Source organism: Oncorhynchus kisutch, linkage group LG14 (genome assembly GCF_002021735.2).
Source record: "Oncorhynchus kisutch isolate 150728-3 linkage group LG14, Okis_V2, whole genome shotgun sequence".
Taxonomy (NCBI): Eukaryota; Metazoa; Chordata; class Actinopteri; order Salmoniformes; family Salmonidae; genus Oncorhynchus; species Oncorhynchus kisutch.
Genome location: NC_034187.2, coordinates 24,180,744 through 24,206,835, shown reverse-complemented (window position 1 = coordinate 24,206,835; position 26,092 = coordinate 24,180,744). Strand labels below are relative to the sequence as shown.

The 26,092-nt window shown below is 43.3% G+C and overlaps 2 protein-coding genes across 18 annotated transcripts in view; both read right to left on the bottom strand.

Annotated features, from left to right (window-relative positions):
• Positions 1-1,436: 1,436 nt before the first annotated feature.
• LOC109904557 (XK-related protein 6) lies at positions 1,437-8,973 on the bottom strand. The gene is made up of 5 exons (XM_020501760.2): positions 7,987-8,973; positions 7,366-7,815; positions 3,763-3,968; positions 3,258-3,675; positions 1,437-3,117 (listed from the first exon to the last, which is right to left on the bottom strand). Exons 1-5 carry the CDS (start codon positions 8,181-8,183, stop codon positions 2,625-2,627), a joined length of 1,764 nt encoding a protein of 587 aa, XP_020357349.1. The 5' UTR covers positions 8,184-8,973; the 3' UTR covers positions 1,437-2,624.
• Positions 8,974-12,669: 3,696 nt separating this feature from the next.
• The window catches only part of kiaa1109 (KIAA1109 ortholog), a 93,032-nt gene continuing 79,609 nt past the window's right edge, over positions 12,670-26,092 (bottom strand). For 13 of the 17 annotated variants that reach the window (XM_031788048.1, XM_031788057.1, XM_031788054.1 and 10 more), the window contains 20 exons: positions 25,865-26,080; positions 25,502-25,682; positions 25,138-25,327; positions 23,240-23,401; positions 22,940-23,079; positions 22,565-22,763; positions 22,244-22,447; positions 19,590-19,766; positions 19,258-19,398; positions 18,782-19,027; positions 17,687-17,840; positions 17,228-17,385; positions 16,820-17,009; positions 16,414-16,631; positions 16,022-16,273; positions 15,518-15,721; positions 15,217-15,411; positions 14,294-14,428; positions 13,935-14,094; positions 12,670-13,685 (listed from right to left, as the gene is read on the bottom strand). In XM_031788048.1, the coding sequence (XP_031643908.1) occupies positions 13,460-13,685; positions 13,935-14,094; positions 14,294-14,428; positions 15,217-15,411; positions 15,518-15,721; positions 16,022-16,273; positions 16,414-16,631; positions 16,820-17,009; positions 17,228-17,385; positions 17,687-17,840; positions 18,782-19,027; positions 19,258-19,398; positions 19,590-19,766; positions 22,244-22,447; positions 22,565-22,763; positions 22,940-23,079; positions 23,240-23,401; positions 25,138-25,327; positions 25,502-25,682; positions 25,865-26,080 (3,748 nt within the window). In that variant the 3' untranslated portion in view covers positions 12,670-13,459. The remainder of the gene's footprint in view (positions 13,686-13,934; positions 14,095-14,293; positions 14,429-15,216; positions 15,412-15,517; positions 15,722-16,021; positions 16,274-16,413; positions 16,632-16,819; positions 17,010-17,227; positions 17,386-17,686; positions 17,841-18,781; positions 19,028-19,257; positions 19,399-19,589; positions 19,767-22,243; positions 22,448-22,564; positions 22,764-22,939; positions 23,080-23,239; positions 23,402-25,137; positions 25,328-25,501; positions 25,683-25,864; positions 26,081-26,092) is intronic. The other 4 variants (XM_031788050.1, XM_031788063.1, XM_031788056.1 and 1 more) reach the window with 2 other exon arrangements.

Genomic DNA, 26,092 nt, shown 5'->3' with positions numbered 1-26,092 from the left:
ACTCATTACAGGGTTTTTCTTAATTTTTTTACTATTTTCTACATTGTAGAATAATAGTTAAGAAATCAAAACTATGACATAACACATGGAATCATGTAATAACCAAAAAAGTGTTAAACAAATCAAAGTGCATTTTATATTTGAGATTCTTCAAAGTAGCCACCCTTTGGCTTGATTACAGCTGTGCACACTCTTGGCATTCTCTCAACCAGCTTCATGTCACCTGGAATGTTCATTTGTGGAATTTCTTTCCTTCTTAATGCATTTGAGAAAGTCAGTTGTGTTATGACAAAGTAGGGATGGTATACAGAGGATAGGCCTATTTGGTAAAACACCAAGTCCATATTATGGCAAGAACAGCTCAAATAAGCAAAGAGAAACAACATTCCTTCATTACTTTAAGACATGAAGGTCAGTCAATCTGGAAAATGTCAAGAAATTCTAACGTTTCTTCAAGTGCAGTCGCAAAAACCATCAAGCACAATGATGAAACTGGCTCTCATGAGGACCGCTACAGGAAAGGAAGACCCAGTGTTACCTCTGCTACAGAGGATAAGTTAGAGTTAACTGCACCTCAGAAGTTGAAGCCCAAATAAATGCTTCATAGAGTTCAAGTAACAGACACATCTCAACATCAACTGTTCAGAGGAGACTGCGTGAATCAGGCCTTCATGGTCGAATTGCTGCAAAGAAACCACTACTAAAGGACACCAATAAGAAGAGACTTGATTGGGCCAAGAAACACGAGCAATAGACATTAGACCGGTGGAAATTTGTCCTTTGGTCTGATGAGGTCAAATTTGAGATTTTTGGTTCTAACCGTCGTGTCTTTGTGAGACTCAGAGTGGGTGAACGGATGATATCCACATGTGTGGTTCCAACCATGAAACATGGAGGAGGTGTGATGGTACTTTGCTGGTGATACTGCCAGTGATTTATTTTGAATTCAAGGCACACTTAACCAGAATGGCTACTACAGCATTCTGAAACGATAAGCCATCCCATCTGGTTTGTGCTTAGTGGGACTATCATTTGTTTTTCAACAGGACAATGACCCAACACACCTCCAGACTGTGTAAGGGCTATTTGACCAAGAAGGAAGGTGATGGATTGCTGCATCAGATGTGCCTCCACAATCACCCAACCTCAACCCAATTGAGTTGGACCGCATTGTGAAGGAAAAGCAGACAAGTGCTCAGCATATGTGGGAACTCCTTCAAGACAGTTGGAAAAGCATTCCAGGTGAAGCTGGTTGAGAGAATGCCAAGAGTGTGCAAAGCTGTCATCAAGGCAAAGGGTGGCTACTTTGAAGAATCTAAAATATAAACTATATTTTGATTTGTTTAAAAAAAAAATTGGTTACTACATGATTCCATATGTGTTATTTCATAGTTCTGACATCTTCACCATTACTCTACAATGTAGAAAATAGTAAAAATAAAGATAAACCCTGGAATGAGTAGGTGTGTCCAAACTTTTGACTGGTACTGTATATTCATATATATTTGCACCATATAAAGTTGATCGGTGGAAGGCTTAGTGTTGATTGGTGGAGAGATGGTCAAACGTAGTCAGGTAAAGGTCTCTGTCACCAAGACGACCTCAGGGATGAGTTCATCAGAAAGAGAATCACATATCCGTATTCTACATGAGAGAAAATCTTATCTGTTCTACACAATTCATGTCTATCTTAACGTTCTGTAATGTTGTGCCTTCCTGAGCAAACAAACAAGCAAACATAATTTACTATGACTCACAGATCAGGCACAACACACACAGTACACACACACATCTCTGTACATATAAATATATACACATTCAGTTAAAAACTAAAGAGATCACACACCCAGTTAACCAAACTATAGAGAATACACACCCAGTTAACCAAACTAAAGAGAATAAACACCCAGTTAACCAAACTAAAGAGAATACACACCCAGTTAACCAAACTATATAGAATAAACACCCAGTTAACCAAACTAAAGAGAACACACACCCAGTTAACCAAACTAAAGAGAACACACACCCAGTTAACCAAACTAAAGAGAATAAACTCCCAGTTAACCAAACTAAAGATATTAAACTCCCAGCTAACCAAACTAAAGAGAATACACACCCAGTTAACCAAACTAAAGATAATAAACTCCCAACTAGGAGACAGTTTTCAGGCCGCTGTTTATATTACATTCAAATTTTTTCTAATTTCATATTATCTTTTAGTATTATTCATGAAGATGTGAAAATAACATGACATGCTGTCTTCTGTCACCATCCAGTCTTCTCAGCAGAGTGAGGAATACAAAACAGAGATGAAGAGATAAAAACAGAGAGAAGAGTCACATTTGTGTGTATCAGTGTCGCTTCCGTCCCTCTCCTTGCCCCAACCTGAGCTAGAACCAGGGACCCTCTGAACAGATGGACAACCATCACCCACAAAGCATCGTTACCTGTTACTCCACAAAAGCTGTGGTCCTTGCATAGCAAGGGAAACAACTACTTCTAGGTCAGAGCGGATGAGGTCACCGGTTGAACACTACTAGCGAGCACCACTAAATAGCTAGCCATTTCACATCGGTTACATGTGCGCACTTGTAAATATGTGTGTTTGTCTATGTGTGTATGTGTCAGAAAGAAGACTCGTACTGCAGTAGTTCATAGAGCAGAGGTCTGTCCCTGTATCGTATGCCTGCGGCTGCAGGCGTCAGGTACTGTAGTAGGTTGATGGTCCTTCGCAGCCGTCTGTCCACGTAGTGAGCGTCCCAGGCTGGGTAACGTTTCCTGGGCATGTCAATCTTTATCAGAGGACCTTCGAAATGCCTCGAGGTGGGGGGCTCCAAACGCACCTGGAACACCGGCAGACAGCCTTCTGCGATGACGTCATCACTGTGAAACGGGGTAGCAAGGTGGGCTGGGGTGGGCGGAGCTGAAGGGGGCAAGGGGTTACCCCACAGCAGCTCATCACACCAGGTCGATGCCGGGGTGGGGTGTGTGTGTGAGGGGTGAAGAAGGCCGTAGTACAGAAGCATCACCAGTACTCCACCCGTAAAGGACAGGTAGACACCACACAACGCTGGAACTGCGTAGCTGTCTGTCTCTTCATGGTCACGATACACATACCTGTAACACATACGCACACAACTGTTATGAAATCCACGCACACACATTTGTCTCTGTACAATCATGAGAGATACACCTATTCGAAGATAAAACACATACTGTAGGTGTGTGCCTGTCTGTCTATCTGTCTGTCTACATACCACAGTCCAGTAAGCAGTGTGTTCTCAGCCAGTACCACAGAGTAGTAAGCCACCATGCGTCCCCTGGTGTGTCCCTCCTTGACGTTGAACCAACAGAAGATGTAGACGATGCCCACCACCATGTTAAACAAAACCTCCTCCCAGCGAGACATACAGAAGTCTGTTCCGCCATGCACCACCCACAGGGCCATGCCACACCAGTGGAGCACCACGAAGATGCCAAAGTACAGGTGGAAGAGGGATGCGAAGAGGGCGAGAGAGAGAACGCGGGAGGAGATGGTGAGGAGGCGCCAGAGAAGGTGGAGGAGGGCACCGCGATAACTCAGACTGCGCTGGTCGTCTCTGGAGTCGCGCAGGAGCTTGTGGTACGAGGCCAACACCCAGGATAGAGACAGAAGAGAGCCTAGACTAGATATACCTAGGGAGAGAGATGGAGTGACTCATCTTGATAGTGTAATACCAGTTGACCAGTGAGTGTGTGTGTGTGAACTGTGTGTATACGTACACTGTAGAGTCTCAGCCCGGTTCTGCTGTATCATAATACAGAGCTGTAGTACTAGTTGAGGAGCTGACTCCAGGAAGGTCTCCAGTAGCCGCAGCATGTTGACGTCTGCGTACTCAAACATCATGGCCCAGTAGAACCTCCTCTGTGCCTCCTTATGCTCCTTCATACGGTGGGACTGGATACCCAGGTATAAAGTACGGATATACCTGGGGGTCAGAGGTCAATAATTATGGCAGAGAGTGAGAGAGACGGTTTGTGTAGAATGAATCAGATTAAACACTGAGTGCCCCAGGCTGTGCTTGTGGGGTGTGTGTGTGTCTGTGTTTCTCTTGTGTGTTGTGTATGTGTGAGCATGTGCGTAGACATGCTCATACAACCATCTGGGCTGCATCATATGAGCTAATTTCATACGACATCAATAATTCACTGGTCACATACAGTAGAAACACATGCACGCACGCATTTCACCAGATAAACCTGCAAGATGCCGCATCACAACAGAGAGTTTAATTTGGCAAAAAATTGTATGTCGCTATCCATCATTCCCCTCCCCCCTTCACTTCTGTTCTGCGTGTTCAAGCTATTTTTTTCTGTCAATTCTACTCCCTCCCTCCATCTCACAGTGATCTAACTCAATCAGACTGAACCATTCCACACACACCACTCTTTGGGAAAGACTCTATTAGGGAGATTGTTACAAACGTACACACACACTAGCTCTTAAGCCCACTCAACATCTCCCTCAGGCACCTAGGCCATGAAAGATTAGTCTGACAGAGAGAGGGAGAGAAGGAGAGAGGGGGAGCGGAGAGGGGGTACATACAGGATATCCAAGTGGAGTGGCATGCCTTTGACCTTTGGTGTCCGGTCAGGATGTTTTGATGTAGTGTTTTACCAGTTTGATGGCTAACTAGCCTTGTGACTATCAGCTCCGCTAGCTAGTTAGCTATCCAGCTAATTGTCTAGCTGTGTCAGACACAGACAGTGGAAGTGTAGAGAAAACACAAGAGAAGATGGAAATCGATTGAGCCCAAATAGGTTCAAACTGTTTTTCAGGTCAATGCTGGTTCTGCATATGTGCCCTTCCTTGCTAATTATATAGGCCATTAGTGTGTGGTTTGAGTAGCCTAGCTAATACTTACAGCCAATCACATCCTAAATATCACCTCCTTCACTGACTTCCAGTGTGTGCGTGTGTTTGTGTGTCAGCGGCAGATACTCTTTCTTCTTTGTTCTCCACCTGTACACACATGGTGAGGTTAACATGTGATCTAGTACATGGACTTCATTTGATAGTAGAGAATAGAGAATGGGAGAGGAGAACAGAGGAGAGAAGAGGAGAAGTGAGGAGAATGACCTAAATGGCCATGTACTCCTTTTATCTTCACCAGGCACAACCAGACTGGCCACCGCTCACAGCCTGGTTCCTAGCCACTGTGGTTCCGCATTGCTTGCTCTTTGGAGTTTTAGGCCGGGTATCTGTATGAGCCAAGGGGAAAATTGTGGTGTAGATATTGGGGGATGAACAGTAGACATGTGGTCCTGGTGGTCCACCCCGGATTTTCTTTTTGACATTTTAAAACGCATTCTCTGCAATTCTACACAGTTTGAAATGACTTATTATGCCTCTCTCGAGTGGTATTTTGAGGGGTATATGGAGGGTTATTTTGAAAACACAGCACAAGTGGAAGGATAAGTAGAAGGCCACCCAACCCCCCCCCAAAATAAATATATACATATAAATATATTCTTAGGAAACCAGCTAACTTCCTGCATTTCAACACCTTTTGTCATGGGGCAGAGAGAAAAATGTGCAGTTTTATAATGCTATTCTACACATTTTCTCATGAGTCTGAGAATATTTAGCAGTTTTAAAGCAAATTTCCTGCAATTCTACAAATCCTTCCATGTGGCAGAGACAAAAATGTGCTGTTTTATAGCTTATCTCATGGTATTCTTCACATTTTGACATTGTCACGCCCTGACCTTAGAGAGCCTTTTTATGTCTCTATTTGGTTTGGTCAGGGTGTGATTTGGGTGGGCATTCTATGTTCTTTATTTCTTTGTTTCTGGCCGAGTGTGGTTCCCAATCAGAGGCAGCTGTCTATCGTTGTCTCTGATTGGGGATCATACTTAGGCAGCCCTTTTTCCCCACCTGTTATTGTGGGTAGTTGTCTATGTGTAGTGGCCTGTGAGCACTACGTAGCTTTACGTTTGTTATTTCTTGTTTTGTTGGAGACATTATAAATAAACTAAAATGTACGCTGACCACGCTGCGCCTTGGTCCATTCATTTCGACGAGCGTGACAGACATGAGGCAGAGAATTTAGCAGTTTTAAAGTAACTGTCCAGTGTAAATCTCACTTTTAAAAGTTAATAACTCATACCCAAATAATGATGCTGACTCATCCTATACTTGTATTTGTGGCCAAAGCATAAATTGGAGAAAAAAGACTTAAAAAAAAAAACATGTCAATTTCTATTTCCTCATAGAGGATGATGTCATCCTCCTGAGTAGGATGAGCTGGCCAATCAGCGGTCTACTTGCATGAACATTTTTAATGATTGGTATATGCCCACACCATTCTGTTGTTGGGATACACCCACACCATTCCAAAGCAGAACAGCTGTGTTTTAACATACTTAATTTTCCTTAAAAAAAATTAAAAAATCATATTGTAATTAATTCTAGGTCATATTTCATAGAAATCTGGAAACACTGGACAGTTAGACTTCGGGCAAAAACACAAAAATAGTTCCTTTAAACTGTATAACCGATCAATGCACCATCACAGCAGGTCATTTAATGTTTAAAAAAATAGCTGAATAAGATTTTGGCTACAGAAGTGGCATTTCGTACCAATCTCTACAGCTTACGTCCAAAAACATATCCTGTGAAATGACGAGTTACTAGCTAGCTACAAGTGGCTAGCATAGATATTTTTTTTGTGCCCCAATTTCCCAGTTAAAGCTAATTTCCTGCAATTCTACACATTTTGACATTGCTTTTTGACATGTTCATATGCTATTTGGGTGCCCCACGACCCAATTAATAAAAATAAAAAAGAAGTATTTTAAAGAAATTATTGGGGGGAATGAATCAACCTATTCTGAATATTGGGTAGGACATATTGGGTGGCAAATGTGTCCTACCCAATATGGTATAGGCACTTTGTGACAACTGCTGATGTAAAAAGTGCTTTATAAAATACATTTGATTGATTGAAGAAGAGAGGGGAGAACAGGGGGGGCATGCTCTGTCCTTACCTCCAGACCTGCCCCAGCTGTAGAATGTGTATGGTGATCTGTCCTTACCTCCAGACCTGCCCCAGCTGTAGAATGTGTATGGTGATCTGTCCTTACCTCCAGACCTGTCCCAGTTGTAGAATGTGTATGGTGATCTGTCCTTACCTCCAGACCTGTCCCAGCTATAGAATGTGTATGGTGATATGTCCTTACCTCCAGACCTGTCCCAGTTGTAGAATGTGTATGGTGATATGTCCTTACCTCCAGACCTGTCCCAGTTGTAGAATGTGTATGGTGATCTGTCCTTACCTCCAGACCTGTCCCAGCTGTAGAATGTGTATGGTGATCTGTCCTTACCTCCAGACCTGTCCCAGTTGTAGAATGTGTATGGTGATCTGCCACAGCCAGACTGAGGCCACTCTGACCCGGTCTGTTCCAGGATAAACCCCCCTGTGGCCAGTTGGCCCTTGCCTGGTCAGCTTTTCTCTCTCTCCTCCCCTGCTGCAATCCACCGTCCCCAGCCAGGTGGTCAGACACTCTCCGCTGTAGTCCTGGATGAACCAGCGGAAACTCAGTATCTGAACTACAATCGATGGCACCAGCACCAGGAAGAGCGTCAGGCCAAACCACAGATAGTCCTGTCTGTCATAGTAGTCTGCAGCGAGAAGCAGATCTGTTCCCACATCCCAGAAGAAGACGAGGAGAGCCAGGATCAACCAGAGACAGTCCAGCCACAGTCCCTCCTCTGGTGGGCAGCGAGTCTCCCTCAAACTCCTACCACCTCCAACTCCGGTACCCCCGATCCTTCTATAATAATGATCATAATAATAATGGTAAAAGGCTCAAGATGAGAATAGCAGAGACTCTCTCTCTCTCTCTCTCTCACTCACTCTCTCTCTCTCTCTCTCTCTCTCTCTCTCTCTCTCTCTCTCTCACTCTCTCTCACTCTCTCTCTCTCTCTCTCTCTCTCACACTCACCCAGTAGTGTCTTTCCCCAGCAGGTTTCCCAGACAGTTGGAGCGACAGCCCCAGTAGCAGACAGCAGAGTGACAGCAGAGACAGATGTGGATAGCTGCAGAGTCCAGAGGCTGACAGTCTTCTTCTGTGTCTCCATCAAACACCCCCTCCCCCACTCCTTCCTCCATTTCTCCCCCTCCATCAGACTGCGCTGCCATGTTCCTCCCCTTTCCTCTCGTCCCGAACCAAAACACACCCTCCTCTGAACCCACGTCACTTCCAAAATACCTCCTGTCCCTCCCCAGCCGCGGTGTTTCTGTCTCTGACTCTCCCGGGGAGCCATCAGAGCCGGTCACCGCACGAAGGCGGCTGCCCCTCTCCCTCCTCCTTCTCTCCCTTCCTCCTCACCCTCCTCTCTAGGAAACACTCTATCCCCTCTCCTACCAGGCGCTCCTTGCGACCAGTGGCAGTGGTTGAATCCGTTCCTATTCCTCTCCTCCTCCAGCCAATCTTCATCTCCCAGTCTCTCGCTCCCTCTGCATCTTCTACATGGCTGTACTCACCACGGTCATCTAGGGAGACAGTGGCTTGTTATGACGTAATGCAGCATCTCCCAGCTAAGAGACGTGTGTGTGTGTGTACTGATACATGAGTGTGTGAAAAGCCAGTGAATTAATCCTCATCTATGCGGAACTGTGGTAGCGTTTCAGCCTTCCCCAGCCTGTCTCTCAACCTGTCACACATACACCACAGCAGCCTATGAGCTGTCCGCTCCACCTCACTGCTTGAGCCCTCTGCGCTGCTCAGCTCAGGTCAGAACGCACTCACACACACTCCGCCTCCTAGCGGCAAGACTAGACACAACATCTGCACATCTGTACATACACTCTCTCTACCAACCCCCCTCTCTTCCCTTCCTCAGCAGGCTTCAGGCCAATAGCTCAGCCAGCCTAATCACCCAGAACATATGTGTGTGTGTGTGTGCGTGAGCCCTGCCAGAGGAAGGAGAGGGGCGAATAGATGGAAATAGAGAGAGAGGGAGAGAGGAAGGAGAGGGGAGAAGAGATGGAGATAGAGAGAGTGAGGAAGGAAGATGGTGTGGGAGATGGGAGAGATAGTGGGTAGGGGAGGAGAGATGGAGATAGAGAGAGTGAGGAAGGAAGATGGTGTGGGAGATGGGAGAGATAGTGGGTAGGGGAGGAGCAATTATAAGGATTTAAGAAGAGGGGGATGAGAGAGGGATAAAGCACAAACCAGCCTCTTCACTCTTTCATTCTCTCCCTCTCTCTTTCTCTGTCCACTGGAGATTAGCCTCTATGTTGCCATGACTACCATCCCAGGGTGGCTGAAGGGGAGTCTGGTAATTTGGTCTGTGAAGGAAAGAGAGATGGAGAGAGAGAGAGGTAATCAGTTGTAATTTGTTCTATAATCAATTCTCCTATTTCTCCATGTTTTTCCTAATGTGTATCAGATACAAACCACACTAGTCTACTGGCTACACAGACTCTTATGCACGCTTTATATTAAATTGGACCGAGTGAGAGAGGAAGATGTACTGCTCACTTGAGATTAAAATAAAAAAAAAAATTTAGAAGCGGGATTGTATGTGATTTTAATTGATGTGACACTTGGTGCTCTGCTTTGAAATGTAGTCCTGTGGACTGTTAGATAACTAGTGTTTCTGAATGCAGACATCTTGGTTGGGTTTCCCAAATTCAACGTTTTTTTACGAAATCGTTGGTTACTAAAGTGCAATATTAGTAACCAGTTTCAAATAAGCTGATGAAAATATATGATAACGGTGCCCCATAATAACACAAATGCGTCAGGACTGACAGTTTCAATATTGTTCATATATACTATTTTACCAATTACATTTTTGTTTTGTTTTATTAAAATCAAATCAAATCAAATCAAATTTTATTTGTCACATTGTTATGTTATTTGTTTGTGTGTGTAACCTAGGCATCTTGCCAGATTCTCTTACCTAATCTTGGGTTTGTGTGTGTGAGGCTGCAAAGGGCCAGGATTCCACTCTAGAATCATAGTTTCGACTGATCCTACAGTTTTGTTTCGGTACTGCAGTTTAACTGTTGCCCAGCTCAGAAAAACAATTTCCACAGATGGCCACATAGAAAAGTCAGATTTGAACATTCCTAATAAGACACTTTAGTCATCACCTTTGTGCACAAAACATCCATTGAATTATTCAAATAATTGTAGCTGAGGCCAATTTTTTTAAATCACTCAAAGATATTAACAGCCGAACATATGAACATTTTATATTCATCCAATGTCTGCCATGTTTTTTAAATTTTAAATTTTTTATTTATTTATTTTTATTTTTATTAACAACAAATCAATACATAAAGCACATGAGGGAACACAAGCATACATAGATTACAAACAATGGACAATCGAGCTAGGGGGTACAATATCACATTACAATTACACAAGGACCTTAAGGGACATGCATATACTTACAATTCTAACAGCTTTTTTGTTAGTAGAGCATTTAACCGTCTTAAAATACAGTTCAATTTCTTTTTGTAGGGTACGAAAATGTGGTTTTCTGTTTGTAAATTTACATTTGTGTATATGAAATTTGGCCAAAAGAATAATGAAATTAATTACATAAAAATGATTCCGCTTATTTCTATTGTATGTAAAGAATCCAAACAGTACACAATAGTGTAAAATCTTCATAAATGTGTTCAATTATAAACCTACTGATGTCTTGCCACAGTTTTCTTACATGCATACAATGCCAAAAAAGATGCACAACTGTTTCTGGGTGGTCATTACAAAAGGAGCAATTTGAGTTGATGTTTTCCTTAAACTTCTTCATATAGTGGTTGGCAGGATAATATTTATGAATAATTTTAAAGGAAATTTCCTTAATTTTGTTAACAAGTAGGTATGTTTGTGGCAACATCCAAACTTTTTTCCAACAGATATTATAAATAAATCCATTCCAATAAGGCATGACATAAGGTATAGATACAACACCAATGTCTGCCATGTTTCTGGATGACGTCGTCGCTGCTCGCGTCGCTGCTGAGTGCTAGTGTGCATGTGACGTCGGTCCGTATAAACCGGATACAACCCGAATATAGACGGTCTATGAATCTGTATATGCGAACGTGAGTAAATTACCTTGAAAACAACGGTCCGACATCTTGGATCTTAATACACCTCAGAATTGTGATGTCAGTGTGCATGTGTGTGAAGGCTTCCCCCCGGTGGTCAGGGGTATGTGTTGCATGCTGAGCTCGAGTAGGTCATACACCAGGCTGCTCTCCTTCAGCAGACTCACCAGCAGCTGCTCTCTTTCAGCAGTCTCACCAGCAGCTGCTCTCCATTTATTGGACCAGGTCTCTCTTGGAAAAGAGATGTTATCTTAATGAGAAAAAAACTGTATAAATAAAAGGTAAAAAAATATATATAATTCAGCAGTCTCACTCACTGCTCTCCTCTAGCAGTCTCACCAGTGGCTGCTCTCCTTCAGCAGTCTCCGGCCTGCGATACTGATGGCTATATCAAGACTAGTAAAGGCCAAGTCCACTACTTTTGTGAAAAAATTCTTTTGATTTGTATTTATTTGGAATATTTCAGAAAAATATTGTGGTCTGTCAAAAAGCAGTGTCACTTGCCACATAATTTTGTCACACTTTGCTTTTTGAAAGACCAGTATCTTGAAAACTTGACTGCTGACATGCAAAACATTTTTGGGACTGTATCAGAGGCTTAATAAAAAAAGAATCATAATTGGTTAAAATTAGGTTGGGGTTAAGGTAAAGGTCAGTTTTAGATTTTGGTAAGCCGTTTTACAGGGCAGAAGTGTTTTTATAGCTTCTCCTGTTGCATTCCACTTAAACCGCGACATTTGGTCTCCATCTTCTGGCCACAAACATTTGGTTCACCATAACCCAATCACATTTGGAATGGGATTTTCCCATTCGTACTGACGGTTCACTACACATAGTGCATAACTGTAGCTAAAATATATGCAGGATAGTCTGAACAGAACCCACAAGAGGTCTGGAGTATAGTAACCATCCCATTGCTCGCACACACAGCAGCCAGGTTAAAGCTTTTCTTTGTTGAGAAACACACAACTGTCACTTGACTCAAATCTAGAAAATCTGATAAATAACAGTGTACAAAACATTAAGAACATCTTCCTAATATTAAGTTGCAACTCAACCTTTTGCCCTAAGAACAGCCTCAATTCGTCTGGGCATGTACTCTACAAGGTGTTGAAAGCATTCTACAGGGATGCTGGCCCATTTTGACTCCAATGCTTCCCACAGTTGTGTCAAGTTGGTTGGATATCCTTTGAGTGGTGGACCATTCTTGATACACATCGGAAACTGTTGAGTGTGAAAAACCCAGCAGTGTCGCAGTTTTTGACACAAACGGTGCGCCTGGCACCGACTATCTTACCCCGTTTAAAGGCAGTTAAATATTTTGTCTTGCCCATTCTCCCTTAATGGCACACATACACAATCCATGTCTCAATTATCTCAAGGCTTAAAAATCCTTCTTTAACCTGTCTCCTCCCCTTCATCTACACTGATGGAAGTAGATTTAACAAGTGACATCAATAAGGGATCATAGACTGACCAGGTGAAATCTATGGTCATGGAAAGAGGTGTTCATAAGGTTTTGTACACTCATTGTATATAACAACGAAGTCAGATGTAAAATTGGATGGCAAAGATTTTATTATATTCAGAAATCAACACTTAAGAAATTCACAGTCATTTTATATACACTGATCTATTGCACATATAAAAAAAAAACTGGCTTGATACACCCAGCTCACATGTGTTTTAGACTATACATTTCTGATCCCCATTAAATTAAGATACAAAAAATTTATAATTAACCATGGTTTAGCATTACAATACATTATATACGTGGATTTAAACCATCCAATACTTTTTAGATCATAGGAAAATTTTCCAAAAACGGTTGTCATTGGAATGAATTTAGAAAAACTGACACTTAAAATGAGATTCCTCATTCCAACTTTACCATTGGAAACAAAGAAAAGGCAATGATTTAGAAGTAACCCCCACACTCATCAGAAAAAAGGTAATGAACCATAAAAGAAGTATCATAAATGATGACTTCAACGTGTTTGTTCTGACAACAACCATATAAAGCATGTATATCATATAATTCATGTTGGGGTTTTTCAGGGTTATTATTTTAAGCTGCCAAATAATAAGACTTACTATTTTGTTCAAAATATACATAAAAACAGTGCACATTTTTCTGTCAAAACCCATAGTGGCATGCACCACAGTAAACATCTATGCTGAAATTCACACGGCTTAGCGGTAAATGTGCCTATGACGCTATCCACTGTACAGCAAGTCAAGGAACTATCCAGTGTTTTCCAGTTATCCAGTGTTTTGTTTGTTGACGATTTACTGTCTGACCTCCAGTATTTAAAGTGTTGTGTTAGAAGGTATGGATGTTGGTGTTAGTGCTCTTCCTTGTCTCGTCCTATCTTCTCCTTCTTCTCTTTCTCGTCCTGCAGGGCCGTGCCCAGTTTTTTGATGAGGACAGAGAGGACCTTGTCCAGGGGGTCCATCACTCCCCTCTGGAGCCATTTGGGAATTGTAGTCCTTGCGTGGTGGAAGCCTAGCTTCTGGAGAATGTAGTCCACGCCGACAGGATCGATCTTCCGTCCCGTCCAGGAGATGAGCCTATGGAAATTAATTATTAAGACCGTGTCAAGAAACCTCAGAGATGTATGACAAAAGGGTTTAGGGTTAGTGTATAGGCCTAAAAGTGGGCTTATGGAGTAGTTGACATGCTCAAGTGAGGGGTTAAGGAGTCAAACACAGGGATCATATACACATACTACAAATGTATGCACTTACTGTACTGTTAGTTTGGATAAAAGTCTCTACATAGTGGCATATATTGGGTCTGAGGGAAGGGGTCTGGTTTACCTGAGTGTGGGCTCCAGCTGCCAGGTGTTGCACATGAATTCTCTCCAGTCCACCGTAGTGTAGTTGATGCCATCCTCCTTGTCTGTGGAGTTCTCATCATTAAGGGCCGTTGGGCTCTTCTGGCCAGGCCGAGTGGCAAACATCCGGGGGTTGAAAAGGGCTTCAGACCAGGGAAGGAAGAGAGGGAGAGTTACGAAATCAAACAGCACCTTCAACTGAAATTCTATTTTAGTTGTACCTTTGTTGCTCTTATTGTCTATATAAAGTTCAGTACTATTTATCTAATGTAAAGTACAGTTTATTGTTCTAGGTTGCGCAATGTAGTGTGCTGCTGCTGTTGACATTTCAGGTGCTCTCACCCTTCTCTTTCTCCTTCAGGTAGGCAGAGACCAGGTCATGCAGGAACATGATGAGCTCTGCGTCCATGGTGACACAGATGTGGTCGGTGAATTCAGTCACCAGGCTGCACTCCACCTTAGGCTTACTGTTGGAGTCTGAAACGGACGGGAAACAATAGTGTCGTTACCTTGCTTTCCAACAAAGATATATATATATATATATATACACACACACACACACACACACACACACACACACAAACGTATGTGGACACCTTCAAATTTGTGGATTCTGCAATATCAGCCACACTTTTGGTCATGTTTTGGTCATGTAGTGTCTCTCAGATATAGGTCAGACACTTCAGATCAAAATTCCTTTAGAATTTTGAAGGGCTATATAAGGGCTATATAAATAAATTTGATTTGATTTGATTTGATTTGATTTATTTTGGGGACTGTTGTTCCATGCAGTGAATCTGTTATTCAATATGGGCTAATAAAGGCCTAACATAATTTTCAAGGGGTATTACAATTCAAAATCAAATAGCTAAATGATCCTTGGGATGACCTTAAAACAATTCCATATAGCTTAGTAGACCCCCCCCCCTCGACTTAGACTCTTATGGGTTAAGTGTCTTTGAACAGGGTATGGTAGTAGGTGCCAGGCACACCGGTTTGTGTGTGTGAAGGACTGCAACGATGCTGGGTTTTACACTCAACAGTTTACCGTGTGTATCATGAATAGGCCACCACCCAAAGGATATCCAGCCAACTTTACACAACTACTGTGGGAAGCATTGGCCTCAACATTGGCCAGCATCCCTGTGGAACTCTTTCGACACCTTGTAGACTCAATGCCCTGACGAATTTAGGCTGTTCTGAGGGCAAGGGGGTGGTGCAACTCAATGTTTTGTACACTCTGTGTATAACTCAACTGAGCCTACCAGTCAAGGAGGGTTCCTCAGGATCCTGAAAGTTTTTGGAGCTGAAATTCAGCTGCATCCTGGGAAGGGCGAAGATTGTCTCCGTCTCGTGGTTGTAGCTGGAAGAGCCGCTGAAGCTGCTGAGCAGGCTTGAACTCTTGGCGGCCGCCCCGCTCTCTGGGTTGTTGGCGTGTACGTTGCGCAAGAGGTTCAGTTCTGGGGAACAGGATACATTAGAATGAGGCAGAGGTCTTGAATAACATTGGGTCAAAGGAAACAATAGACCTTGAATTTGACATTGGTAGTATTTAGTACCCTTTACCCTCATTCCTCATGGCAGTTACGTAGTTGAACCACTCTTTGACCGTGGCTACTCCGTGAGGCGGGTTTTCGTGCCTGCGACGGGTGATTTTGGTGATGGTGGCCATGGGGCTCTCTAGCGCCCCGCAGGGTTTGGTTTCCATAGTGTTGTGACCCAGATTAAAAGCCAACGTCTGCACTATGTAGGTGGACTCATCAGTGGAGCCTGATTGGATAGAAAATAGGTTGAGGTTAGAGGTATTTAGGGCAACTTGCTTAGGGATGATGTGCCACTTTGTTTGTATGCCTATATGAATGTAATGTGGTTGTTCAGAATTCTTTTTAGTTTTCGATCATTAGATGTTTGATTTATTTTTACCATTGAGGACCACTTTGGAAACAAAAGTATCAATTAAAACACTTAAGTCCTATCCTCTGGGAAGACACTGTACATATTGTTGTATAGTTTTTTACCCAAATAAATCCAAATTCCCCATCCCTCCTATCAGTCTCTTGAAAGCCTTACCGTCCTCCAATATCTTCTGAGCCTCAGTCAAGAAAGCTATGTTCGGCTCTTCCAGGTGGAATAAGGCCCAGGACTTGGAGCGGAAGTTGGGCCCATGGAAGCAGGCCAGGGTCATGTGGTTGCCATGGAGACTAATGGAGCCACCCAGTTGCACTGCGTCTTCTGGAAGAGGCATCTGGAAGAGGGAGATGTGGCACCCGGCGATCACCTTCAGAACTCCAGGCCAGTGTCGATGGTGGGCCGCATCCATGTCTAGGAGAGAGGAAGGGAGAGATCCGGAAGGTGCAATGACAATAGAGGGGGAAAGGGACGGAAAGAGTGGATGAGCATATAGATCGAAACCAGTCCATTTATTTGATGAACCCGGGAACCCAGTCATAATGGATACTTACACAGCTCTGCAGCACCTTTCTCAATGTTGATGACCGGCGCCTTGGGGGGCAGGTAGGGGACTGGACCCCATGTGGACAATGCTCGTTTGCTTGTGTCAAACTGCTGGGTGAAAAACTCCTGCAGCTTCATCCCAATCTTGATGAGGTCGGGGGTAGTGGAGCGCGAGATGATCACCTGGAAGATATCCCACTGCAAGTCCCCTTGGACAAATATCTTACTGGAGAGAGGGAGGGATAGGTAGAAAGAGAGGTACAAAAAGAGGAAAAAAGAATGAGAAAGAAGAGGGGGAAGGGACAGAGGGAGAAAGGGGCCACAAATGAGAGAGAATGAGAACATACAAGAATGTAGCTTCCAGGGGTGTTACAGCTATACATTTTCTCTGGTAGGCTCGGCTATCTTATTTACCTTTTCTCTGATAGGCTTGTCTCCACAGTGCACAGGTTGACCTTCCACTCATCCTTAAGCTTCAGGTCTGCGTTGCTGAAGACGCCCATGAGGATGCTGGAGCCCATGTAGTCCACACGGGCCTCCGTGGAACCCATGGTGATCTGGATGTTATGGCTGGGCTGCTGGTTGGGGTGCTCCGAGATGTGGGCTTCAACAAACATGTGTTGTTAGGATCGGCAGAGGGATTTCAAGTTCTACTCGTTTGACAGGGATATTTAAGTTAGAGGTGGATGCATTTATCATTTAAAAACACCAAGACCCGAGGCCAGAGTTCAATCTTTGACATCCATAACAATGTATTTAGGAATCACACAAAAACAGTACATGCCAGTGGCATAATACATTATTCCCCATCCCTGTACTTACAGACCATCTCCAGGGTGTTGACATCTATATTGCCCCCCACCACGCCGCCTTTAGAGTCCAGTTTGGAGCGGCCCAGACCCACGGACATGCTGATTTCTCTGTCTCTGTTACTACCCACTGACAGACGACCCTGACTCTTCAGCCCACTGGTGGTCCAACTAGAGGTAAACAAGAGCAAAGGGGGAAAAGTTAGTTCCACCCACCTCCTCATGAATAATCAACATCTGCTTTCTATGAGGCATGGTTTGTTTCAACATAAATATTTCAATGTTTCGAATCATAGCTTTGGTAAGGGTTATATGTCAGATTGTGTTATGTTTTTATAGGTAGTCAGATATAGACATTAAGTCATATGCTGATATGAATTCTAAGGAATAGACTTAAATCTGTGTCTGGGAAACTGGCTCCTAGTGTGTAGAGTATAGTGTGTTGAGTGGGAGGGGTAAAAGGAAGACATACGTGTTGTTGCCCATGACATTGCTCATGTTCATCTGAACGTTGAGCTGCTTCAGGTTGATGGCGAACACCACTAGTGTCTCCCACGGGGTCCCCTGGGGGCCGGCTGCCTTGCCGCTCTTATTGAACGATGGCGTGGACGTCTTGGTCACAGAATCTGCATGGGAGGGAAATGCATTCAAATACCGTTCAAAAGTTTGGGGTCACTTAGAAATGTCCTTGTTTTCGAAAGAAAAGCCTTTTTTTTTACCATTAAAATAACATCAAATTGATCAGAAACCCTTTTGCAATTATGTTAGAACAGCTGAAAACTGTTGTACCGTTTAAAGAATAATACAACTGGCCTTATTTGGACTAGTTGAGTATCTGGAGCATCAACATTTGTGGGTTCGATTACTGGCTCAAAATGGCCAGAAACAAAGGACTTTCTTCTGAAACTCGTCAGTCTATTCTTGTTCTGAGAAATGAAGGCTATTCCATGCGAGAAATTGCCAAGAAACTGAAGATCTCATACAACGCTGTGTACTACTCCCTTCATAAGAACAGCGCAAACTGTCTCTAACCAGAATAGAAAGAAGAGTGGGAGGCCCCGGTGCACAACTGAGCAAGAGGACAAGTACATTAGAGTGTCTAGTTTGAGAAACAGACGCCTCAAGTCCTCAACTGGCAGCTTCATTAAATAGTACCCGCAAAACACCAGTCTCAACGTCAACAGTGAAGAGGCGACTCCAGGATGCTGGCCTTCTCGGCAGATTTGCAAAGAAAAAAACATACCTCAGACTGGCCAATAAAAATAAAATATTAAGATGGGCAAAAGAACACAGACACTGGACAGAGGATCTCTGCCTAGAAGGGCAGCATTCCGGAGTCGCCTCTTCAGTGTTGACGTTGAGATTGGTGTTTTGCGGTCAAAGTTATTACGGACAAAGTTATTCCCAGTCTTAATGAGGGATAAAGTATTCATTCATCATTCTAACTGCATTTTAAGTCTAGCTTGTGAAAACAATCTCCATACTAAGCTAAAATAAACAACATTAACACAGTTTTAATTAGATAGTATTCCTTGATGATGCTGAGCACTCATTTTTGAGTTGGTACCTCTTCTGGGGGCAGAGGAATCAGAGACACTCCTGGTGCGTCCAGGGGCCGGGGATTTGAGGTGGGAGGACAGGCCCCCGGGGGACATGTTGCTCCCAGTGGAGTGGTCTGAGAACACGTTGGGGGACTGGGGAATGTGCTGCCCAGTGCTACCGTCCCAGGTCCTCCAGTAGGCTTTACGGCTGGACTCTGGTGACAGGTGTTGGGCCATGTTCTCTACAGAGTCTGGGGTGGCTGGACCCGAGGCTGGAGGAGAGAAGCAGGTTCAGGTAAAGGGCATGTTCTGAAACCAACACAGGTTTGGGGAAAACATCCCTAAGGTTTTAAAGGGACTGACATTAACAGAGTCGGAGAGTGAGAGAAAACAGAGTAACTAGGAAATAAACCCAGTCAGAAGTAAAAATTTTGATAATTTATTACACAAGGAAAATTACACTCACAGGGCGCAAAGGCCTATCGAGGAGTTGTGTTTCTACCTGTTGGCATGTTGATGGTCTGGTCTCCTAGGAAGAGGCGTCGGGCGATGCTGCGGCGGTACCAGGCTCTGGGGAAGGCCAGGATTTCACTCAGCCTCCGCATGTCATACTTGAAGGAGGCAGAGCCGATGTCACACACAGCTAAGAGAGAGAAAACATTCAAAGTTGGCCAGGAATACCAATGTCTGTGGATTAAACCATCTTGGCAGGGGAATTGAAATGTCAAAATGGATCAGCTTCATTGTCAAGATATACATGACATTCCCATTTTGAAGACCAAAGATTGAGCTCAGGTTAGACAGTGTCCAACCATTAACCCCGTTCCAAGGCACCTGAGATATTGATGAGGGTGGTGTCCATCTTGCCCCCCTTGCCAGGTATAAAACTCTCGATAAAGGTTGGTCCTCCGGTGCGTCTCATTCTGGACAGGCTGACCTTGACGAACTCCAGGTTGATGCTGAGGGAATCCTTCCTCCCAGTCACAGAGGACGGCTCTTCATCCACTGTACCTTAAAGGAAAGAACAGCTATGAGGCGACACTTCATAGCGCTGTTTTAATGCTACACATTGAACTGATGGAAGACTGAACAAGCCTGCTGTGAAAGTACACTATCACTATGAGGCATGCTGTACAGCGTAGTTGGTAGACTTCACTGCAATATTTGTATATTTTTTAAAATTTTATTTCACCTTTATTTAACCAGGTAGGCTAGTTGAGAACAAGTTCTCATTTGCAACTGCGACCTGGCCAAGATAAAGATATATAATATAATGCACAGTACTAAACATAGGCTATAGAACAGGGGATAAGGCAGCCGACTGTACCTACGTCAGACAAGTCCCAAGATGTTTGTGGGCGTCGTACAGCAAAATTAACTATTGTGTTCGTGATAGTCTCATCTTTCCATAGGGTCCATAATAGTTTGTAGGCCATAACTGTTCAGACGCTACAGACGATTTTGAGAGAAAACCGATTTTCGGGATGTCTCATGATCTGACAAACACTGCTCTAGCTGTCACCACAGATGCGGAAGTGCAACATCGGCGGATGCGGTGGATTGAGACACCCGTATCCAATACAAAAAATATATAGATATCTCTAGTTTAAACTGACAGATTTTTATAGGGAATTTATGATGCTAATTACAGTGTCGTCAGAAAGTATTCATATTCCTGGACTTATTCCACATTTGTTGTGTTATAGCCTGAACTTTAAAAAAAAGTTCTCACCTATCATCACACCAAAGTTTGGGTAATTTATTGAAAAATAAATACCACTGAGTCAATACATGTTAGAATCACCTTTGGTGGCGACATACAGCTGAGAGTCTTTCTGGGCGAGTCTCTAAAGAGCTTTGCACACTTGGATTGTACAATATTTGCTAATTATTTTTTCAAATGTATTCTTCCAGCTCTGTCAAGTTGGTTGTTGATCCTTGCTAGACAGCCATTTTCAAGTCTTGCCATTGATTTTCAAGACGATTTAAGTCAAAAATGTAATTAGGCCACAGGAAAAGTCAATGTCATCTTGGTAAGCAACTCCAATATATATTTGGCCCCAGTGTCTGTTGGAAAGCAGACTGAACCAGGTTTTCCTCTAGGATTTTGCTTGAGCTTAGATCTATTCCGTTTCTTTTTATCTTAAAAAAACTCCCTAGTCCTTGCCAATGACAAGCATACCTATAACATGATGCAGCCACCACCATGCTTGAAAATATGAAGAGTGGCACTCAGTAATGTGTTATGTTGGATTGGCCCCAAACATAAGAGTTTGTACACAGGACATAAAATTAATTAAAATGTTTTTGTTTTGCAGTTTTACTTTAACACAAACAGGATGAATGTTTTGGAATTTTTAAAATTCTATACATGCTTCCTTCTTTTCACTCTGTCATTTAGGTTAGTATTGTAGAGTAACTACAATGTTGTTGATCCATCCTCAATTTTCTCCCATCACAGCCTTTCAACTAACTGTTTTAAAGCCACCACTGGCTTCATGGTGAAATCCCTGAGCGGTTTCCTTCCTCTCCAGCAACTGAGTTAGGAAGGATGCCTGTATCTTTGTAGTGACTGTCTGTATTGATACACCATCCAAAGAGTAATTAATAACTTCACCATGCTCAAAGGGTTATTTAATGTATTTTTTATTTATTTATTTTTAAACCTACGAATAAGTTCCCTCCTTTGCAAAGCATTGGAAAACCTCCCTGATCTTTGTGGTTGAATGTGTTTGAAAGTCACTGCTTGACTGAGGGACCTTACAGATAATTGTATGTGTGGGGTACATAGATGCTGTAGTCAAAAAGCACGTTAAACACTATTATTGCACAGAGTGAATAACTTACTGTGTAACTTATTATGTGACTTGTTAAGCACATTTTTACTCCTGAAGTTATTTATGCTTGCCATAACAAAGGGATTCAATACTTATTGACTCAAGACATTTGTGCTTTTCATTTTTTATTAATTTGTAAAAGATTCTAAAAACATAATTCCACTTTGAAATTCTTGGGTATTGTGTGTAGGCCAGTGACACAATCTCAATTTGATTAATTTTAAATTGAGGCTGTAACAACGAAATGTGGAAAAAGTCAAGAGGTGTGAATACTCCCTACTCTAGTCCAGTGTGTAACTGCATTTGCTTGTTTTGCCTCATTTTGCCAGTGTGTAACTGCATTTTGCTTGTTTTGCCTCAATACTAGGGCACTGTCTATATATTTTTTTGGGATTTTAGTTTTAGGTAAATAAATAATAAAAATCACCAGGAATTCAGTTAAGAATAAAAATCTGTTCCCAAGTATTACCATGAATAAATAAGGAAATGTGATCGTGTCTCAATGTAATAAAGGAATGAAATGGGCTTAGTTTCAGGTCAATGTTCCGGCACCCGACCATCCACTCCGAAAAAAAACAAACATTCAAATTGCTATAGAATATACATGAGAAATGTTAAAGTTGAGAAACTTTCCACTACACTTTTCCATACCTAGAGGTCCTGGGCCTGGTGCCTGCCCTGTGACAGCAGATTTCTGTTTCCCTGCCCCGTAAGGGTGGAACACGTAGAGGGAGAAGTCTGACATGCAGGCAGTGAAGCTGAGCCCTGAGGAGTTGCTGGGGGGGGCGCTGAGGTCTGACTGGCTGCTGCTGTGATGGGTCCGGCCCAGAGGGCTACCCAGAGATGGAGAGGGACCTGGAGATTAGATCAAAGAGGTTTTATTATGGACCAGATAGGCTTAGAAAACAAAATGAATCCACTCACACACCTAGAAGTTGCTTTACAGGTGCTTTGGAGTATTGCTATCTATACCTCCTTTGCCAGGGGGTGGTTTGAGGATGTGTTGGCTCAGGGGGGTGGAGGAGGGTGTATTTAGGCCGTCGGTAGGTTGGGTGCTGGATGGGATCTCCAGTTCACCGCGATTAGAGGAGAATACCAGGTCTAGAGATGGCAGTTTCAGCATACACTCCACTCTGGACATGGGCAAGCAGCTGAAGCGGATCTGAGAGGGCTAGAGACATTGAGTCAGATTAGAATAGAATTTGAAAACGTCATTACTTTGAGTGTGGTGTCTCAGGGATTGGACATTACGACAGCAAAACATACTCATATTGTACAATGGAGAACAGAGTTACAAGAACTGAGCTATGGGGGCCACAGTAAGGAGGGCAGACAGAGGTAGGTTACCTGTACTCTGACATAAACCACCACGTCCACAGGAAAGGAGGAGTAGGCAGAGGTGGATGAGGACACCAGGGATGTGGTGGACTCCTCCAGGGGCTCCACTGGATCAAACTGGCCTAAGTCCTCCTCCTGGGAGTTCAAATCTGAGACACACAGAGACAAAAAGGGGTCAGCTTTGAGCAACGGTTTTGTAAGTTGTTGATGTTTTAGGTCCAGCAAACATTTATGGATTTTTTGCACAATTAAAATCCAAAGGAGGTGAGGTGAACAGGTGATCTATTTGCAATGGAATGACCTACATACCAGTATAGTTCCTTTCCACCGGTGTGATGGGAATGGTCTCCAAGGCTTTCTCCAGGAAGTCCAGAAGGCAAGGGCTTATGACCATCTCTTCTGGGAGGGTCTGGAGGGCCACCCAGGCATACAGCTTGGCTGTCTTCACCCCACCACTGCCCTTGCCTTTGGCTGCAGGGGAGACATGATCGGAGTTTGGACAGGGTCACATATACAAGGCCTACACCCACCAACATTGGTAAGAGAGTGAAAACACAAAGTGAAACAGATATTGGGACAGATTTAACAAATGTTTTTTGCTCCCAAGGAAATGAAACAAAAAAGGTAAGAAATAAGATCTTGTGCTTTCATTTACTTTTTGGGTCTACATGTTACAGTGTCAAGAAAAAGTATCTGGATTTCTGCATAAATTGGTCATAAAATTTTATCTGATCTTCATCTAGGTCACAACAATATATAAACACAGTCTGCTTAAACTAATAAAAAACAATTATACGTTTTCATGTCTTGAACACACCGTGTAAACATTCACAGTGCAGGGTGGAAAAAGTATGCAAACCCTTTGATTTAATAACTGGTTGACCCTCAATTGGCAGCAATAACCTCAACCAAACATTTCTGTAGTTGCGGATCAGACCTGCAAAACGGTCAGGGAGAATTTTGGATCATTCCTCTTTACAAAACTGTTTCAGTTCAGCAATATTCTTGGGATGTCTGGTGTGAACTGCTCTCGAGGTCATGCCACAACATCTCAAATCGGGTTGAGGCCACTCCAGAAGGAGTATTTTCTTCTGTTGAAGCCATTCTGTTGTTGATTTACTTCTGTGTTTTGGGTCATTGTCCTGTTGCATCACCCAACTTCTGTTGAGCTTCAATTGGAGGACAGATAGCCTAACATCCTCCTGGAAAATGTCTCGATAAACTTGGGAATTAATTTTTCTGTTGATAATAGCAAGCTGTCCAGGCCCTGAGGCAGTAAAGCAGCCCAAACCATGATGCTCCCTCCACCATACTTTACAGCTGGGATGATGTTTTGATGTTAGTGTGCTGTGACTTTTTTCTGTAAGTCTTTAGCTGACACTCTAGGATTAGAGATTAACCTCATTGAGCATTTTGCGCTATGCTCTTGCAGTCATCTTTGCAGGACAGCCACTCCTAGGGAGAGTAGCAACAGTACTGAACTTTCTCCATTTATAGACAATTTGTCTTACCGTGGACTGATGAACATCAAGACTTTTAGAGATACTTTTGCAACCCTTTTCAGCTTTATGCAAGTCAACAATTCTTAAGTCTTCTGAGATCTCTTTTGTTCGAGGCATGGTTCACAACACGTCTCATTGATTGGAGTCCAGGTTAGCCGACTGCTGACTCCAATTAGCTTTGAGAAGTCATTAGCCTAGGGGTTCAGATACTTTCCCCAAGCTACACTGTGAATGTTTAAACTATGTATTCAATGTAGACAAGAAAAATACAATAATTTGTGTGTTATTAGTTTAAGCACACTATGTGTGCCTATTGTTGTGACTTAGCTGAAGATTAGATCAAATTTGATGACCAATTTACACAGAAATCCAGGTAATTCCAAAGGGTTCACATACTTTTTCTTGCCACTGGAGAATATCTTTGCAACAGCGTTTAGAAAAACAGCCACTCTGCGTCTATCCACCCACTAAGTGTTTAAAACGGAATGAAATCAAACCGGATATTAAAAGATTCCAACACAGAAATCACTGGCGTCTTCAACATTCACAGATCAAAGCCTTGGACAAGACAGATTGAGCATGCATTAGATTTTAATGGGTGGGTTGATTAAGGATGTCTATGGGCACAATGGAGACGTGGCGCTCTACTGCAGGTAAACACAGAAGGCGAAAGGGCATGCAGGTAATGATGAGAGCTCTCTGTACCTGATGGTAGAGGTGGGGATGGGGGAGGAAGGAGCGAGTTAGTCTTGCTTTGGCCAGCATTGGGAGGGTTGTCAGGGCCGCTATCATTCATACCATACAGCTTGGACTCTTTGGAGAGGGTGCGGGGGAGGGAGGATCCGCGTGAGGCATCAGGCGACTCGGTCTTTATGGTCTTGGAGTTGTAGTGCAACTGGGGTTGGAGGAAATTGAAAAATGGTTTTGCATCAGAATAGTTGAACTCTTAGGTCATCAACGGCAATATAGATCCTACCATTTAATGCATCCGATTGATGGGTCATCGTTTACACCATTCTATAGCTAGAGGGAAACAAAACAGTAATGGCCTGAAAGCAAAATAACCGACCTTGACATCTACTCCAGGAATGTAAAAGACAGTGGTCTCCAGGTCACTGGATTTGGTCTGCAGAGAGGAGGGCACCTTCTTCCCGGCCAGGAGCTGGGTGGTGGAGGTATAGGTGGGCTGGAGCTTCTTCTTCTTGGGTGGAGATTCCTGGTCCAGACTCCTGGAGCTACGGTCACAACTCCTACAGTACAGGAGGAGTAGGAACACTTTGGTTACATAGCATTCTTTGACAAAGAAACTTTGGTAACACTTTACTTAAAGCCTGCAGCTATAATGCTTTATAACTTGTCTAGATTATAATAAGGCATAGGTCTCTCTATATATCAAAATAGTTAGAAGATCCCTAGGGTTCAGGTGCCGTACCTTCTGAAGGAGACATCCTCGTTCTCCGGCTGCTGGGTAGTGGGGTGCAGGACACACTTGCCGCTGTCAATCTCCACGCGCACGTCCAGCTCAAAGTCGATGTTCCTCTCGGTGACCGAGCTCATGAGGCTGCGGTTGGTGGGCGTGCTGGGCCAGCGCTCGCTGAACAGCTGGCTGACGGCGGCGAAGCCCGATGGCTTCCTGTGTGGTGGTTGGCTGTGACATAGA